Genomic DNA, 19495 nt, shown 5'->3' with positions numbered 1-19495 from the left:
CTCCGTGAGCGTTCTGATGCACACAGAAGCGCAGCTATATTGGGGGAGGAGTTCACAGAATACCTGCGAAAATTGACACGGGCAGCGCGCGTAATTTCAAAGCAACTAGCCCCCCCCTCGACAAGAGAGGAGGGGAACGCGACTGAACCAAACGGTTTGCCTGAAAAACCACTACAGCTAATGCCTGGTGACCTTATATATGTTAGAAGTTTTGTGCGGAGGTGGAACGCACCACGCTTCCATGGCCCCTATGAGGTAGTGTTTTGCACGCCTACAGCAGTAAAGGTTAAGGGCCTGCGATATTGGGTGCATTTGACAGATGTACGTAAAGCTTACAGCGCTGCGGAGAGTGAGGTGCAGGATGAGGCACAGGCAACAGCGGACGATGAAGTTGTGCGGAATGAATGATTGGGATTTTGTGTGCTTCATGAGATGAACAGTGAACACAATTAGCGCGCAACAAATGTCCTGGACTAAAACATGTACACATGTATATGTAAATTTTCTTTTTACAATTTTTGAAAGTTTTGCGTGGGGTTCTTTTTTCCCTTCCTGTACTCTTTAAGATGTTTTTTATTATTGTTGTTTTTAAAAATGTCATGTTTTTTATTATTTATATATATATATAGTAAGGTACGAATAATATTGACTGAAAGCTACCTTGTCTGTCAACAAACCCCCTTCCTCACCCAACCCTATATTTTATCACCGAAACGTTACAATGTGGAAATGCTTACATGTTTGTATTTAATGAACTTTTGTGTCTCAAACAGGATTTATCATGGCATCGAATGGGCAGCCTGCAACTAATAGATATGTTAGGGTTAGAGAAATGTTAGTGGCTAGATTAACATATTCATTTGAATGTGGTTTATCAATGTGTGCTATCGTGTTCTTCATCTCAATGTTTTGTCTGGTGTTACACTGGATTATAGCGTTCATCTCTACCGAGATGAACGAGGGGGGAGGGGGGAACAACACCACCCTTGCTCCTGGAACGAAAACAATTCCGACTGTAGGTATCAAAGAAGGTGATTTCTTGATCTGGGATGGATCACACTTTGTGTGGGGATACTATACTACACCACCCACTGCTGTCCTCTCACAATGGAGAACCAAAAATGTAGATAATGACACAATGTCCCAACCTGGAACATACAACAACCACACGATCCCTCCCGCCCCAATTTCAAACAACGATCTCTTGTTTATTAATGAGGATGGAAAAGTGATTATGATGACAGAACACAAGTCCCTATATGAAGAATTAGAAAAGGGGGGTGGGAGGGAGGAAGGGGGGCCTGGTTCTTCACCTCCTATAACGAGAAGGTACAGAAGAAGGGAGAAAAGTAGGCGGAGAAGAGAGACTGGTGGAAAAGGGTATGATGAGTATTATGGGCTAGGGTTAGACAAAATGGAAGACCCACGACACCCTCACCAAGCAAATAAATGGTATGCAGATATGAGCACAACAGCTAAACAAACAACCAATGAGAGCTGTTATGTCTGCTCACTTATCCCCCATGCATCAGGCACACCTAAAGTATTGTTGCCACGAGAATTGCCTATTGTGGATGCCCAATGTCTCCTTCATCTCACGCTGTGTAGAATAAAGAACACTTTCCAAGCACACGATGTCTCTTTCAGAATGGTACAGAACAACAAAACGTGCTATTCGCAAGCGTCTGGAGTGATCTGCCTTAAAGAACCTTTCTTTGCAATACAAGGGACACTGTTTTCCGAAAGCAAATGGAAAGACGAAGAAGTGCTGTGCAAGGCAGAAGCACTGAAGGGTGTTCAACCGGAAAAGTTGCGGTGGATGGAAAGAACGTGCTTGCCAATATGGAAAGAACACATCCCTAAATTAACATGGGTAACAGCGATGGAAAAACCCTTTAAGCTACAAAGTGAAATACAAAACGAACTATGTTTCAAGGGAGAAGGAAAAATGGCAATAGGAACGAACAAGAACTGTAACAAAACTCTCACCATCCCAGATATGAAAAAAGGAACAGCAGCACTAATGGACACCTACTGGGTATGCGGGAACAAGGCGTACCTGCACCTTCCCCAATCATGGAGTGGTAGCTGCTCAATGGCCACTTTGCATTCAACACTAATGGTGATTCCCGAAAGCCATATTGACAGAAGTAACACGATGAACGAAGGCTTGAACCAGAATGCAGCGTCTCCAACTACACAAGCGCACCTTTATGTCCTGTCCTCCGGAGGGAAAGGAGAAGAGCTCTCAAGGAACAAGCGAGCCTCGAACTACATATCACAAGCATCATCTGATTTATTGGCACAGATCCCAGACAAGTATCGCCTGTTCAGCTCCGTGGAAACATTCTTTGCTTCACTAGTATCAAGTGTCCAAGCAAGAGCAAATGCAAAATGGCTCCAGATCACACGGTGGGAACTGATCCAGTTGGCCAATGACACTGAAGAAGGGTTTAACATAATAAAGGTGGAACTACGAGCTCTGCGATTAATGACCATGCAAAACAGGTATGTTCTAGACCTGTTAACAGCAATCGATGGAGGTGTTTGCCGAAAAATAGGAAGTGCATGCTGCACGTTCGTACCTTCCGAAGACGCAGAAAATGGGTCCCTGTCCCACGTTATTGAAGCAGTACATAACCTGGGCGAGAAGATGAAAATGGAAGGTGGAGCTGAGGATAGCTCGTGGTTCGACAATATCTTCTCTTGGGTTCCCTCATGGCTTGGAGTGACAATGAAGTTCCTGATACCAATAGTGGTGATCATCCTTGTGATGTTCTGCCTGTGCCAGGTGGGCCTCCGATGTTGTGCTAATGCAGTCCCTAACGGTGCAATGATGATGGTGACAATGGGCAACTCCGGTGGTACAATTAAAGCAACACAAGAAGTACATGTGCAGACAGGAACAGACAACACCCCCAGGTACCAGTTAGTGCCTATGTGCCGTGACAAGTACATAGTAGATAAGCTATGGCACACCACGATTAAAGAACCACGAGACGTAGAACTGGAATGGTATGAGGAGGTCTGGGTAGATCTGGAAGAGACCGGCGACTGTATATATTTGACATGTACACCAGACGAGTATGCTAGGAGAGGTGAGAGCTTAAGGGGGGTGTGCAGAGCATGGATGCCTATAAAAGGAACCCCTGCATGGGATGGTGCAGTGTTAGAAGAACAAGAATGTAGAAGATTAGAAGAGCTAAAGAAATTCGTTACTTTAAGTAACGAAAGGGGGGAAATGTAGGGGAGGAATGGCCACGAGGCCCTCCTCACCTACAGCTCCCTCCCCAGGTGAGGACCATGGCTCGGTGGGAGCACCCTCATGCCACCCGGGCCCAGGTGGAGGGGGGTTCACCCGCCGACGACATTGCCCACACGCACCCTGTCTTTGCATTTACCGAAACTTAAGTTAGGCCTAGACGCCATCGTGCACAGCAAACATGGTGTGAGTTCAGCACACTGTAACGAGGCCCCCACCTTTGGAGGGCCTTTCATGCATCTCTGCCGCCTCAGCAGCCCTGGCAGATCCGCTGCGAGCGCGTTCCCATGAGAAAGTCGGAGATGAGCTAAACCCGAGATGCCAACACGGCAACATTATATTAGTAACAATGTGATATTGCACCCCGTATGACCCGGACCGCAAGGCCGGGGCAACGGGGAAAAAAGCTGAAGCATCACTATCTGAAGACGGTAGAAAATAGTTCAAGTATTGGTATTAATGAACTACCTCTGTTTAAAATGTGAACGAACCATAAAAATGTAACGTTATATGATATCCCTCCAGGTCTGGACTAATGCTGCTATAACCACGGAGAAAGATGTTGACCAAACGTGTAACCTCTATTTGTAAAAGTGTTTTTCAATAGTATGTAGAAACTTGAACTCATATATGTTTTGAATCACCCAAAGCGGCGAGCATCAATCTCTGTAGGCCATAACCTAGATATCCCTCGTATAACGTCTAATGTACATACAATACGCACACAATGTAGTGAACATAATGTTAGGTAATGAAAAGGTACTGGAACCGACTGTATTAAAGAAATGTGTAACGAAAATGAAATATATATATATATATATGTGTGTCTGAATAACGTTAAAATAAGGCAGAACAGTATAAAACTTCTGCATTCACTGATCAGCAACGCACGAGGAAAATACCTTTGTGAGTATATGCAAGGTCATTCCCTCTCCCACCCCACCAAGCCTGCCAGATAAAAAAGCTAAGACTTGTGCTGCGCTCCCTCACCTCCCCCAACCAAGCTGGCGTTACTTCAGAGAGTCAGAGGCCCCGGCGCCGCAACCAAGGCCACAGCCCGCCACCTGTGTTATTTACAGCACGGTAATAAACCCACGGATGAACCCACTGATCTACCAGCACCCTCTCATAAATCCCCACGAACCCCCCCAAGAATCCTGACCCCGTGTAAGGACGACCCCCATCATTGGGACAAGACACAGAGACCCATCTATATAATAACTTCTAACGCAGCAGACAGACATGTATCACTCGGCCCAGGTCCCAGAGCCCCGTCCCGTGACCTAAAATACCGGTCAATAAGACACAGGTAAATCTCACCCCAACCGACAACCACCAGACCTCTCACGAGGTGCATTCCTCATGTGTTGTGTTTATTTTATAAGATAAGCTGGTGAAGCGATTTATTAATGAACGTAAATGTCATTTTCTGAATAACTGTAGTGTGCATGGCCTAGGGCAAATGAGACAGGAAAGGTATTCGTTATTGTCACAGGCTGCCCCAGCACATCAACACCGCATGGATGACCTCAAGCCGGCCTGCCAGGCCCAACCCAACCCATGAGGCTGACCAGTGACGTCGTCCCGCCAAGACCAACCCCGCGCCAGCAACACCTATAGTTAGTCGACACCACCCAATCCCAATTGACTTGTGCCCCCTATAGTGTTTAGGTGTTGATGACGTTTTTTGTATTAGAAATACGCCTGTCTTTGCTATTGTCAGGCAGAGCGCTCTCGTAGGTTGCAGAGTTCTTTGCATGCCTTATCCTTGGATAAACTCCCACTTACGCTCACCCGCACTCTGTCTTGGTCTTATTCCCACTACGGGAGAGTCCCTTATTGTCTCTCATTGCGGGGAGGATCGTGCTGAATTGGGGGCGCTTCCTTTCACTCCCCACTTGAACCAAGTCAGATCCACAGTCTGCTCCATATAAACCTCAAGCTTCTTCCATTCAGCAGGCCTTTAATTTAATCTGGATCTCGGCGTCCCATTCAAAAACTAGTACCAAACTCCCACCTTCGCACCTGCCAGCCCTAGATCACTGATCAAACACCAGCTCAAGACCAACATGTGCATACAACTGTGACATACATCTCACTTCCCTCCCCTCTTAACCTCTTGCCAGGAGTCACTCTCGGCACTCACCAAGACTTTGGATGCTGCCAACTACTTCAACCTCATTTCTTTCCTAGACTCACACCAGCAAACTTCACTTATGCTGCCTCTTCGCCCTGATCCATCTCCCACACCCTCTCTGCCATATACCCCCCCCTGAGAACTCAATGCTCCATGTCATCATCGCTGCCCTCCTCACCCTCCCTACTTCTCACCTCCTATAGCCAAACATCGAAATCGTTGGTTGACCCCTTTGCTCCTCAAACCATCAGTCATTGCACCTGTATATTCATATTTCTCCTACTAGTTCAACCTCACGCTCTACTTGGACTTTCCCTGCTTGCTTCAGAGTAGCAGCAGTTCTAACCCAATGGGTATGTATGTGGTCTCCAGTTCATGTTCTACCCCACCCCTAAAATCACCTAGTGCATTTGCTCATTCTGTGTCTTCCATTGCAAGGCACTCGCAAGACTGCCCAACCTACCGCTTCTCCCCATCTATGAGCTTCTTGTTCAAACAGTGTTCTCTTCCACAAAAAACACATGGGCCCTCAATGATATGTTATGTTATGTTACTTTCATTTATATAGCGCCTTATATACCATTGGTATGGCCTGAAGGCGCTGGTAGGTTGAACGCCCTTTGGAACCGAAGTTCAGGTCAGTAGAGAGAGTCAAAGGTGCGTGTGAGCACTGGATATGTGTGCAGCTGATGTGGTATTCGTATAATAGCTGCTTCTTAGCGGTAGGTGTGGTGGTTGAGATATCAAGAGTATGTGTTTGTTCTGGCAGGATTTATCCAGGCCGACTGTGGCTGCGTTAGGCCTGAGGAGAACGCCTGGCTGGGGGTGTGTAACCAGCAGTGTTTAGACAGAGTGATGGGGAGTATGCGGCAGATGTTGGTATGAGAACAGTTATACCGAATGGTGTCATAGTATCTATGTGTTCTAGTTGAATGGTGGTGTAAAGAAGAGAGTAAGCGTGGTGATGGGTTACATGTTCTTCAATGTTCTAAATTCAACTTTGTACAGAGAGGATACTTGGCACACTTCTAGATTCAACTTAGCACAGAGATGCTTATTAGGCACGCTTCTAAATTCAGCCTGGGCACGCCATTAGGCGCACCTCCAAATTAAACTATGAACAGAGAGACTATTGTTTGTTTGTTTATTTTATTTGGGACACTAGTCAGTTCAACTAGGGCACGCCATCAGGGACACTTCTAAATTCAACTTTGCACATTTGCACAGTGAGGCTATCAGGGAGACCTCTACATTCAACTTTGTACAGTGAGGCCATCAGGGACACTTCTAAATTCAACTTTGCACATAGAGGCTTATTCAGCATACGTCTAAATTCAAGTAGGGCACGCTATTGGGCACACTTCTAAATTCAACTTTACACAGAGGGGATATCAGGCACACTTCTACATTCTAAATTCAACTTTGGACAGGGAGGATTCTTGGCACAATTCTAAATTCAACTTTGCACAGGGACATTTCTAAATTCAACTTTGCACAGTGAGGCTATCAGGGACATTTCTAAATTCAACTTTGCACAGTGAGGCTATCAGGCGAACATTAACAGAACTCAGAGGTCGGATGGCTTGGCTGCAAGTCGAAAACATACGCCACCATTTTAGAACATAGAACACACAAGTGAAAATCAAAATGGCAGATGAATCTTAAAATGGCGGCGAAGTTAACTCAAAAATCGGAACTTTGCAACGCGGTTTTCCGTGTAGTGTGAATAGGCTTAGGCCAATATAAATACTAAGGAGGCACTATATAATTACTGTTTAACAAGAGAGGTGAAAAGGTGGAGATAATGAAGGGGAAAGGAAGCTACTGAGGATGGACATGCTATCAATGTTCGAGTAACATGTAGCAGAGAAAAGGATAGATGAAAATCTGGGTGTGCTCGCTGCATGCCCATCACTGGATGGGAAGCGGTGTGTGTGGAATGAGACGGATGTAAGGAGGATGGGAGGAAGTGGAGAGCATTGTAGCAGTGAAGCCATAAGTATGTGGTGGAGACAGGGATATGGGTTGGTCTTGGAAATAGGCCATGAGGAAAGGCTATAGCTGGAACAGAACGAGGCATTGAATGAGGTAGATTAGAGATAAACTGGGTAGGAAATGGGAGAGGGTTAATGCATCATAAGGTCATGTGTGGCCAATGGAGTGCGAGGTGGAATTCTAGCAAAGAATACCGAAGCGGATGGCAGAGCGATACAGGGTAAATAGGCTGGGTGACATTTCTGTATGTCAGGTTGCAATGATAAGAGAAAAGAAAATGAACGTGGATGGGGAGAAGGGGGGTTGAGTAGAGGATGCAGGTACATGCTCAAGTGGCAGATCTGTATGAAGGAGAGGTAAACATAGGAGGCAGTTTTGGTGGCATTTATAAGCAAGCTCTTGAACAACAGCATGTTCACTTCTTTGCAGGTTAGTGCAACACAGTACAGAGGGAAATACGTTCCATATACTTGGCACATGGTCACAGAAGGATTGGCTTAGAATTGACTGGTTCTTGAAACTGGAATTTTTCAAGGCGAACCGAAAAAAAAACAAAATGACTGCATTTCATAAAAAGGAAAAAAAAGAACTACAAAATAAATGTTTAGTCTTTTTTTATTGTGGTATAATCTGTTCAAACTTTTCACAATACAAAAATTCATAAACATATAAACATAAATGCTTCAAAATCAATCCAAATATATTATAAAATCGATTCATGGACTGAAATCAAACAATGAATCAGCGCAATGATTGAGGACATTTGAGAACCACTCATAAGTAGATGCCAAAAAGAGCCAGCGCTTAAAAAGGAGGGCTCGTGAGCAAATCTGCCAAAGAAATCTGACCTTATGGCAGCCGTGGCCGCAGTGTGTTAAAAGATTTAATACATGAAGGATTTGAACAGAGTGGACAAGATCTGTGCTCAAGTGGATACCCCTATATTCATATTCCTTCCTGATTGAACAGAATCTAATTCAGCAGTCTGCTTTCCATTTGTTTTGGACTACAACTCCCACAAGCCCTCATCTGCCAACTAGAGGTGAGAGTTGTAGTCCAAAGCATGTGGAGAGACAAAGGTTGCAGAACTATGCTCCAATCCAATTTTAAAACGAATGCTGAAACTTGCCAATGTCCCAAAACTAAGCAAAGCGAGATAAAAAACCCACATAAATCCTGCAACTCCGACTTTGTAAACAGACAACCAGCGCAGGGAATGGGCAAGAGCCGACAGAACAGACCGAGCGGTGCTCCAGCAAAATATGTCTTGCCACCCTGTGGTCTGACCCGGTCTGCCGATGAAAAACGCAAGTTGCCCGACAACTCTGCTTGAGAACAGGATACTACTCCCTGCAACATCTGTCCTGAAGCTGAGTTATCACATGCACGAGCAACCAACGTTTCAACAAACACAACACTTTCAGTAGACTCAGCTGGGGCAACTGAAAACAAACAGCCAAAGCCTCAGATACGTGTAGGTGTCCAGACTGGTATATATGTCCTGCAATGTAGAGGCATGTTTTCCTTAGGGTGAGTAGTGCGACCAATTAAAACTGCAGACCCCAACTTTCATTATTCGCTCAAAAGGGTTTCTTACTGAATCACAATAAAACAATGTTTCAAATCTAAAATTCTGGACATACTGATGTTCCCATACTGCTCTTTGCTTTTATGCAAATCACCAGGATTGGGTTCTATGAAGAGATATTGTATTGTGGGACCTGGCCTGGGACCACGCCCCTTGGTCCCGCTCCTCCAAGAAGAGAGTAGCCTAATAAAAGTTTCCCATTTCCAGCACTGCAGACAACTCATATACACGCAGAAGAGTTCAAACATTAGGGGCAGAGCGTAACTGAGGAGATTCATTCACACTGCCGGAAATCCAAGAAGGCAGAATTAAATTCCACTTACACATCAAGTAGCGTGACTAGAACGGCATTTGCTACCAGGCACTACCGGACCCCGGGCCGGCCTTCGCTGCAGCAGCGCTCTGGGCGAATTGGAGCCCCTGGTCAACAGGAGGCGGGGCGGGGGGTGTAGGGTGGCAGGATGCGCTGCATTTTGTATTCTACCTCCTTGCTCCGGCGCCTCACAGGGAGTTACTCACTGGAATAGGATGCCCCCTGCTAATGCATGAGGGCCCATTCCAACGAAAACCGCCTTGTGAATAGGGTGCTGATGCAAATCAGCACCCTATTGTTATTAAATGCGTCCCGCCGCAGAGGGCGCATTTAATAACAAAAGGGCGCCTGCCGCGCCTTTTCCCACTACGCCAGCTCGTGGGAGCACTTGAAAGACTCCCCCAAGTTGGCGGGGGGGGGGCTAATGGCTCCCTCGGGGAGGCCCTGGCGGTCGCCCAGCCAGCCCTGCCCCAATGCCGGGCCGGCCCTGACCGAACCCTCAAAAGATCGGAATATGTATGCACCAGCACTCCGTGCAAATGCACAGAATACATTGGCTTGTGTGGGGCTTAAAGGTGCAGGGCAATGCGTGCACCATTCCTTAGCAGTATATATCAGATCGTTGATCAATGACACCGCCCATCATGACCATCTGTCAAGAGAAATACCATGAGAAAGTGTACTCCGAAAAGGGCATCGCTCACAAGTGTCAAAAAGCCCTAAAGAACACTTACATATAAATAACCAATCATATATCATGCCAAGAGACGTAACAGGGAGACGGAATAAGCAGGGCTGCCACCGACACTTGCAGGATGCTTCAGATTGGCAGCTTGACTCAATGTTGACGAAAATGCCAACCACAGACAAAGGATTCCTAAATAAAAACTGAGCGGCCATAAACAAAGCTGCAGACGAGGTGCCAACCATGCGCCCAGAAATGCCAGCATCTGCCAGCAGCGACATGGAAGAGGTGGAATTGGTAACACGTGCTACTGCGGTGCACGGACCGCAGAGCTATTCACGACACTGTTTCACACATGCTCATATTCTGCGATGAAAAGGAAGACTTCATGAGGAAACAGGAGAGATCAGCCCTCTGCTAAATGTCGGGAAGTACCAGCCGAAGCCCGAAACTAAGGTCCCAGGCTGTCACTAGCATTCACGCACATGTTTAAAATGTATGCAGTGTTTTATAACGCCCGCTTGTATTACCAGATAGGATCCTCCAGAGCACAGTGAGAGAAGAAGTGGGGGGTCACGTGAACACCAAAAGGGAAGATTTAGATGGGAAAGGGAAACGACTTCAAGGCATTCAACATACCTGTGGAAATGCACGTAGACACAATGGACAGAAAGAAGTAACTAAATAGTCCACGCTGTTTACTTTGGCAACACTCGTTTTCAACTTGCCAGACCAATAAAGCATTCGTTTGACGAACTTTGGGATTCAGACCCAGGGCTGAGAAGGAAGGGAAAATGCAGCAGATGGGAGCTAAAGAGGGTGGGGTGGATGGCACAGGGGCAGTGGCGTCTCCAGGAATCCCATTGAGGGGGCCACAGACAAAAGTAGGGGGCCCCCCCTATAAAAGGGCAATGTGTATGCTTTTCCTAAATTGACGTGGACAAAGTAGTCCAAAGTGTCGGGGTAGATACAAACCACGCATTTATACAGCAAGCAATTCTCTTCTATATATCTTGATGTTAACGATATTGTCTCCTATATTGAAAATATATAATCGGTATAACACACAGACAGACACACACACACACACACACACCCACACCCCCCGTGGGAAATTTGCTCAGATGTTGCCAGTAGCCATTGGCTGGTAATGCACTTTGAAATGATAGTGTCCTTATCGGGTCCCGATCGCATCTGCTGGAGGGGGCCTTTCACAAGTGTGCCATCAATACCCACGGTTCGCAATGCCTTATCTGGCTGCAGGTGCTTTTCTGGAAGGTCTGTGCAGATCTCAATTGGGGCTGTGGGTTCCTTTCTCAGCAGTGCCTTTGTGTGGACATTTTATAGTGCAAATGTGGCAAAAGCACTGAGAATATCCAGGCGGGCATGTGAACTAGAAGAGCACAGTGTGTGCGCTATGACAGCGGTCAACCAGCGACAAGATATGATCCTTTAAAGCAGTGTCTTCTACAGAGATGGAGCCACTCTGATGTCTCCAGGGCAGCGTGTCCCTTTCAGACCAGAAGAAAGAAAAAACAGGCTAGGCAAAAGACCTGCAAATGTGAAAGTTAGGACACAACACAAAAAATAAAACTCTAGAATCATTAAAGATGCAGGACACTCATTCATTAGAGATGTGTGCAGGCGCTTTGGGGCAAAATACATGCAAATCTCATTTGCATATGGACTGCACCTACAGAAGTAATACATCGCAAGGAGCATCATCAGTCTTTGATATTTGGAGGCACATGGAAGCGACTTAAGTTGCCATAAGTAAGCCAAGTGGCAAATAACTGTGTGGTGCAAAATACCTGAATTGCACTATTATTATATATAGAGCAACTCTATAGTCATTAGGCTTTTTTTAAATGACAGCATGATATATTAACATAAGCTATGAAGTGAATCACTTACAGAGCTGCAGATAGGACACGTGTGATAAATGATTTGCCCAGGATCACACACTTCGGTTAAATGGTGAAACCGGGATGTGGACAATTTAAGCAACTGAGCCCATCGTCCCAGGTTTAGTTGATATAGATATTTATTAAGGTTTTGCTAACTGCACTGGTTACCCGGCTACCCTCTGATCTCGGGCCCAGGTCCCCTCCCCACCAGTTGCACACCTGCACTGCCCCCCTGACAACTGTTGCACTGAGGGACGGTTCTGTATCCCTACAGACCCTACTAGCACTTGACACCTGATGTCTGCACGTTTCCTTGCACTTGCCACCAGCTGGCCACACTTATTTATTGTCCTTATTTATTTCACTGTTATCCTATGTACTGCATAGTCCCCTCCCCTTTCCCGCCGCACTTGCGCAATCTCAATGTCACCTGGCCTAGTAGGATTGCTTTGTCTGTCCTCCCTCTGTTTTCCCCGCCCTTGCCTCGTCGCACCTTGAAACACTTGTGTATAGGGGCATTATAAATGCCATATATCAAACTATACTTTCATAGTAAACTAATTATACACTATATACCTTGTCATAGAAATATGTTCAGCAATAAGAATATGGCTTTTGTTTTATTCTCACCATCCTGCATGCAAAGTCACAATAGCATCATGTAGATTGGCGCGAGCCTAACAAATCCCCCTCCGGTTTTTCAAGCCATTACCATTTCATAAATCATGCATGCAACTTTATGCACCCACCTCACTTCTGATCACTCCCTCCCATTTCTAAAGGGACTAAAGTCCCTGCTAGTAGTCCCCCTCTCTACTCCCCTCCCACCAGTGGCTAATGGCTCAGATTGAAATGCTCTGTTGACAGAGAGCTACGTGAGAGCCCCTCTACTGCCTGGAGCTTCTTCGGGTATTGTGCTGGCCCGTTTGGAAAGGGGAAGGTGTCCTGCTGCCAGGGCAATGAGCATGCTGAGCAGGAATGGCTGGCAATGAGCATGCTGAGCAGGAATGGCTCAGCACACACTGTCCTGCCAGCAGGACACCTTTTCCGTTGGGCACCTTCATTGCAGTGCCCAAAGGGGGAGGTGACCCACTGACAAATATCCCGGTCTTGCCCTCCCTTCCTCCCGTCCCCCGCCACTGTAGCAGGTGCTCCAGGGGGGCACAGGATTTCAGAGGAGGGGCCCGGGTACACCCTGGCGACGCCACTGCATAGGGCCGGGGACGGGGTAGGGTGCGTGTACTCCACAGGTGATGGGCGCGGGAGGTAGCCTACCTAGAAGGAGTAAGACACAGCAAACGGGGAGGCGAGTTGCACTGTTAATCTAAAGAAGAGGGGATGGTGAGATGTAAGGCAAGAAGGGGGTGCTTGATTTAGCAAAGGGGACATATCACACTGGCATTGAATTGGTAGAAAGGGCAGAGGCAGTGGCTGGACTCGTCCAGAGGCAGGAGAACTCTTCCAGGAAAGGGGGCGAAGGATACAAACATGGACCAGGAGAAGGAAATAAACCTGGAGAAGTGCACCGTGACTAAAGCAGCACTGTTGAAACGATGAAACTTCCCCAACACCTCCCCATGAGATGCCCAGGGCTTGGTTTACTGCCGCGCGCGCTTCCCTGGCCATCCCTTTCCCAGACATCCATCCAACACTAGCAGCTTCCCTCCCCTCTGGCACTTCCTCACTCCTCACCGGCCACGGGCGCAGCCCCTGGGCTCGCCTCCTCCATTCTTGATGATCAGCGCAACTTTTCTCCAACTGGAACCATGTCCAGACTCAAGATCCAGTGCCTCCGCTCCGCTGCAGGGAGGCTCGTGACGTCATGCGGCAACATTCCAATACGGAGCCCGGTGAGGCTCAAACCATGGCTACACCTGAGAGGGGGAACGGCGCGCGAAACCACGCCCCTGTCCGTGGAGAGCCACGCCCCTGTTCGTGGAGAGCCACGCCCCTGTTCGTGGAGGGCCACACCCCTGTCCATGGAGGACACGCTCCCTTTGGGCAAAACCACGCCTACCATGTGCCGTGCCTGCCTGCCTCCCTCTTTGCTGTGCGCTTTCCCGACATCCATGGGCCGCCATGGGTTGCGGTAGCAGCCATGTTAAGGACAGGCAGACGGTTACTATGTTACACTTGCTGCTGAACTGAGGGTGACCCTATAGAAAACACCGTAAACAAGACAAGGCGTCTTTGCTCGATTTTAGCTGGCCACCGAATCAACGACAAAAAGAAGACGAAACTACGTGGGGCGGAGGGGCAAGCTTCATATGGCGGGGGAGGGGCTTCCATCAAAAACTGTGTAGGAGCGGAGTAGACTTTGGGCCTGATTGAGAGCTTATGCTAAATGTAGTGTGGAAAGCTGATATTCTCCACTCCAGTTTTTCCAGCACCTTCATTCTGAGGTGGGTGGAAGTATTAGAGGTGAGATCTGCTTCCTAGCAGCAAAAGCTGCTTAAATCTGTCTTTTAGATAGACACATGTGTACCAGCACTGTTGGAGGTGACTGGCGCCCCCCGCGCGCATCGCCGCAAGCCCCGGCACCAAGGACTGAGACACACACGTCCGTCTTGGTTCGGGCTTCCCGGTCGCTCTGACGCGGCCGGGAAACGCCCCGTTTATTTGTACTGCACGCGATGGCGTGCAACGTCACGCCGTCGCGTGCGCGCCCGTCATCGGGCAGCACCACACTCCTCCTTTTTCGGGGAGAACCAACAATCACAATTCAACTATACACTGCAAACCAAACAACACTGCAAATAGAATAATTCACAAACCCCGATGCCATGAACACCCCTTTATTAGCATCCACCCGGGTCCCCTTAGTTAACAGTTGTCACCCTTCTGATCATCAGCCAAATGTCCCAGCACGTAATCGGTGAGGCGAGCAGGTTTCCCTCGCCCAGCCCTCTGGGGGTACCTCCGGCTCGCCTCCGGCACGGGTGAACTGTCCACCGACGGGCCCCGGGCTGGGGACTCCGGCATGCAGGGTGGGTCTCCCTCGTCCTCCGGGACTCCTCCAAGGTCCGGATCAGGAGGAGGGTCAGTTCTGGGATCCCTAAGCTTTTTGAAGAAGCTTACATTGCGAGTTACTTCCGACCGGCCATCTGACGCAGTTACCATGGAGCCCCTGACCGCCACGACGTCCAGTGGCTCATGCTCGTACAGCAGGGAGAGCTTCCCATGCGGATGTCGATTGCGAATGAGGACGTCATCGCCCGGCTCCAGCTGTTGTGGGCGAAGCCCCCTCCGCACGTTCTCTTGCTCAATTCTCACTCGCCGGTCCATTTCGACTCGTTGGTCATCGATCACCGCAGGCTCTCGTTCTCCGACCTCCGGCAACAACCCTTGAGGACACCTCCTGAACATCGCCTCCGCCGGGGCCACCCCCGTGGACGCATGGGGCGTGGTGCGGTATACCCTCAAGAATTGGTAAAGGGCTCTCTGCAGGGACTGCCCCTGTCCTTGGGCGATCCTAAAGGTCTTATTGAGAGTCCTCATCAAACGCTCTGCTTCCCCATTTGCTCGAGGCCAGAGAGGCGTGATCTTCCGGTGCACCACCCCACAGCTCACCATCAGTTCTGCAAACCGTTCACCCTGGAATGGCGCACCATTGTCCGAGCACAGCGTGTGTGCAAACCCATGAGCCGCAAACAACTTCTCCACAGCCACAACCACGTGCTCAAACGCCACGGACTCCACAAACTCCACCTCGGGGTACCTGGAGTACTCATCAACCAAGACCAGGAAGTGGGTGCCCATGGTGGTGGACCCGAAGTCGGCATGAAACACCTCCCATGGATGTGTCCCCCTCGGCATCACCTCGATGACTGGCTCCCGCTGTACAGGCGATGCTGCCTGGCACCAGACACAAGCCGCCACAAAGTCATCCACCTTGCGTTCCAGCTCAGGGAACCACACCTTCATCCGGAGGCGGGCCTTGGTCTTGGCGGCCCCTTGATGACCCCGGTGCGCCAGTGCAATCACCTCGCCCACCTTTGACTGGGGAACCACAATCCGATCACCCCGAAGTAACAGGCCCGATGTTGAGAAGGACAGTTCTTCGCGGATCTTCCATAGTTGCTCCAACCCAGCCCGGGCCTCATGAGTGCGCCCAGCCAGGGCCTCGAGCGCTGACTTCCAGATCCTTGCTGCATGGACTGCCTCAGCACCTTGAAACACTCATCCTGGGCCGCCGCAGCCTCCAGCTCCTGAAGAGGCATGGCATTCGGCGTGGCTGCTTCCACCACGACTCGGACATGCTCCTCAGCTTCCTCTTCACAGGCGTCTCGGTCCCCTCCTCCAGGCGCCCCGGGGTGTCTGGAGAGGTAGTCAGCTGCGTTATTTGCCCCCGGTCGGTATGCCAGAGTCACCCCATACTCCAAAAGAGCCAGCATCCACCTTTCAATGCGTGCTGGCGGCTTGGATGACGACCCCGCTAGGATGGGCAGCAGTGGCTTGTGGTCAGTTACCACCGTCACCGGGCGTCCGAGTACATAGAGCCGGAAGTGGCGGCATCCCCACAGCACTGCCAGCGCCTCGCGCTCAATCTGCGAGTACCGTTGTTCGGCGTCCGACAGTGCTTTGCTGGCATACGCAACTGGCCGGACACCGCCATCACGGTCAATCTGTGTCAATACAGCACCCAGGCCAAATGGGCTGGCGTCGACGATGATCTCCGACGGTAATGCAGGAATAAAGAACGACATAGTGTCCTCGGTCGTGAGGGCACTTCTAATGTCATCAAAAGCCGCCTGCTCCAGTGGGCCCCAATTCCAGATGGGGTCTTTTCTTGTCAGGGCCCTGAGAGGCTCAGATCTGGATGCCAGGTTCTTGATGAACCGCCCACAGTAAGTGACCATGCCCAAGAAGCTTCGCACCTCCGATACTGACTCCGGTGATTGTGCCTTCTGTATGTCCAGTACCTTCTTGGGGTCAGGAGACACCCCCCCCCTCCTTGAACACAAACCCAAAGAACTCCAGGGAGGGGCGCAGAAACTCGCACTTCTCCTTATGGAGGGTGAGTCCCAACGACCGCAGCCTCTCGAATGTCCTCGCCAAACGCCTCAGATGGTCCACCTCCGTCCTTGCAAACACCAGAATGTCATCGCTTATGTTCAAGACGCCCTCGAGGTCAGCTAGGGCACCCCAAATGATGTTCTGAAATACTTCAGCTGCTGAGGACACCCCAAAGCTCAGCCTCTTATAGCGATATAGTCCCCGGTGTGTGGTGAACGTGGTAATATACCTTGACTCGGGGTGGAGGACAACCTGGTGATAGCCGGCCCGGAGGTCGAGTTTCGAGAAGAACCGAGCGCCCTGCACCTCCGCAATGATGTCATCCAGCGTCGGGGTGAGGTGCCTCTCCCTCTTGATGGCCTTGTTGGGGATCCTCATGTCCACACAGATCCTGACTGCGCCCGGCTGTTTGAGTTTCCTTGCCACCACTATAGGGGACACCCAGGGAGTCGGGCCCTCCACCTTTTCTATGATGTCTAGATCGACGAGGCTGTCCAGTTCTTTGTCGACCTGCTCACGGAGGTGGAATGGTACCCTCCGATGTTTCAGGGCGATCGGCTGTACTGACTCATCGATGTGCAGCCGCACCGGTTCCCCGGCCATCCGCCCGATCCCCTTGAACAGAGCATCATGCTTCTCCATTAAGTCATTAATGTCTTCCAGGTAGACGGAGTACGCGAAGCTGACGATGCCGAGAGCTTCTGCCGCTGCACAACTTAGCAAAGTATTCGTACTCACTGGGGTCACGTAGAAGCGAGCTGTGATGTGAGAGCCATCGTGTTCTACTTTTGCTACGAATGCCCCGTCCAGAGGGATGGGCTCCACACCACCGAACGCAAAGATGCGTGCCTTGGGTGTGACCAGCCTGGGCGGCTGATCCATGGCATTGTAATGTTCACGGGCCATGACATTTACCGACGCCCCTGTGTCCACGAGGACCGGGATTGGAGACTGGTTCACTTCAACCACGCACCTTGGTTGTCGTCGGTTCCTGCTTCTTAGAACCCCCACACTTGAGACAAAGAATATGTTCTCTTCGTCTTCTTCCTCCGCCTCTTCCACCTAGGCCTCCTCCTCGCTCTGGTCCACTTGAGCGACGTTGGACGGCCGACCTTGGCGAGTGGAACTAGCTCGGCCTTGGCCCCTTGGCACCAATACGGGCATAGTCGCCCTACACACCCTCGAGAAGTGGTCCGGCAACCTGCACCGTCCACAGGTCTTTCCAGCTGCAGGGCATTCTGATTAGTGGGGCAGGTCATACCCGCATTTTTGGCAAATTTCACCTGCCCTCCCGGCTCTGTCTCGGGTGCTGCCACCAAACCTCCTGGCACCTCTTCCCCCTCGCCACATCACGCAGACCTCTTCAGTCTTGATAGGGCGCGACCCGGCCTCCATTCTTGTGGCTCTTGCCTCCGACACCTCGTGGCACCTTCCTAGCTCAAGGATGCGCTGGAGCGTTATCCCGGGCTCCCTCAGCACCTGGCGCCTGAGCTTGCCTGATGAGCACGCCTGGATAAGCATGGTCCTAATCATATCCTCTGCGTCACCCCAGGCACAGGCGAGTGACAGACGCCTCAGGCGCCCATAGAAAGTGTCCAAGGTCTCGTCATCTTTTTGTTTGGCAGAGAGCATCACAAACCGCTCATAGTCCGCGTTGGCAAGGGGCAGAAAATACGCTTGTAGGGCGGCCTTTGCTTGATCATAAGTTCCATTCCCTTGTGGCAGAGATTCAAAAGTCTCCTGGACAGAGGGCCCTGCCGAGTATAACATCGGAGCCAGCCTGGTGTCGTCATCAACCACCTGGGCAGCCCTGAAGTACATGTCCAGACGGTCCACCCACCTTCTCCATCTGGGCCCCAAGCTGGAGGGCGGGCCCGACACCTCAAATTCGGGGATGGGCTGCAGAGCAGCATGTGCACGTACCTGGGCCATGACAGGTGCGGCTTGTTGAATACCAGGTGGTGCAGCTGGTTGTATTGGGGGTTGAAGAGCCGGAACCGCTGCCTGACCACCTGCTGGCGCTGCTGGTTGCTGCATTGGAGGCTGTCGGCCCTGCGGGGCCACTGGGGCACGAGGAAGTAGCTGCGCCGCCGCACCGTGTGCTCCGTCCTGGTCCTCGGTGTCACTCATGAGTTTGAGCGCACAGGCACCCCCAGAATGTTGACCAGGAGCCGCAACTCAAACACCCAGTCCAAAATGACCCTCAGCATGGACCATCCCTGGATACAGTCACTTGCAGCACACCTCTGTGATGATGAAGAGGATGAAGGCTGGTGAGGCCACCAGGATGATGATGAAGGGGATGAAAAAGGCAACCTGCCTTTAGCTGTTCCAAAAATTGTGCCAAGGACAAATAGGCTATGCAGGCCCAGCCAAGATGGGCCTTCTCCTTGCTTCCACTCGACGTAGAAAACCCAAAATTGAGTCTATGCACTATTCGGGCATAACCTCGTGTAGATGTAGCCATCAGCTACCAGGATTTCCAAAAATTAGGCCTGGGGTCGCTTCAGGGCTCAAACCGGAGCCTCCCGAAGTCCCACAGCCTGTTGCACAAAATGGCCGCCAGCCGCGTGGGCAACGCACTACCCGCGG

The 19495-nt window shown here is 50.1% G+C and overlaps 1 protein-coding gene across 1 annotated transcript in view; it reads right to left on the bottom strand.

The window, feature by feature from the left end:
- The window catches only part of LIMK2 (LIM domain kinase 2), a 456718-nt gene extending 442974 nt beyond the window's left edge, over nt 1-13744 (bottom strand). Inside the window, exon 1 of the mRNA XM_069619797.1 lies at nt 13580-13744. Within this exon, the coding sequence (XP_069475898.1) occupies nt 13580-13616 (37 nt within the window). The 5' untranslated portion in view covers nt 13617-13744. The remainder of the gene's footprint in view (nt 1-13579) is intronic.
- Nucleotides 13745-19495: the final 5751 nt, after the last annotated feature.

This window comes from Ambystoma mexicanum, chromosome 10, assembly GCF_040938575.1.
Source record: "Ambystoma mexicanum isolate Mex_15411 chromosome 10, UKY_AmexF1_1, whole genome shotgun sequence".
NCBI lineage: Eukaryota > Metazoa > Chordata > Amphibia > Caudata > Ambystomatidae > Ambystoma > Ambystoma mexicanum.
The sequence above is the reverse complement of the archived record's forward strand: the minus strand, read 5'-3'. Positions and strand labels throughout refer to the sequence as shown.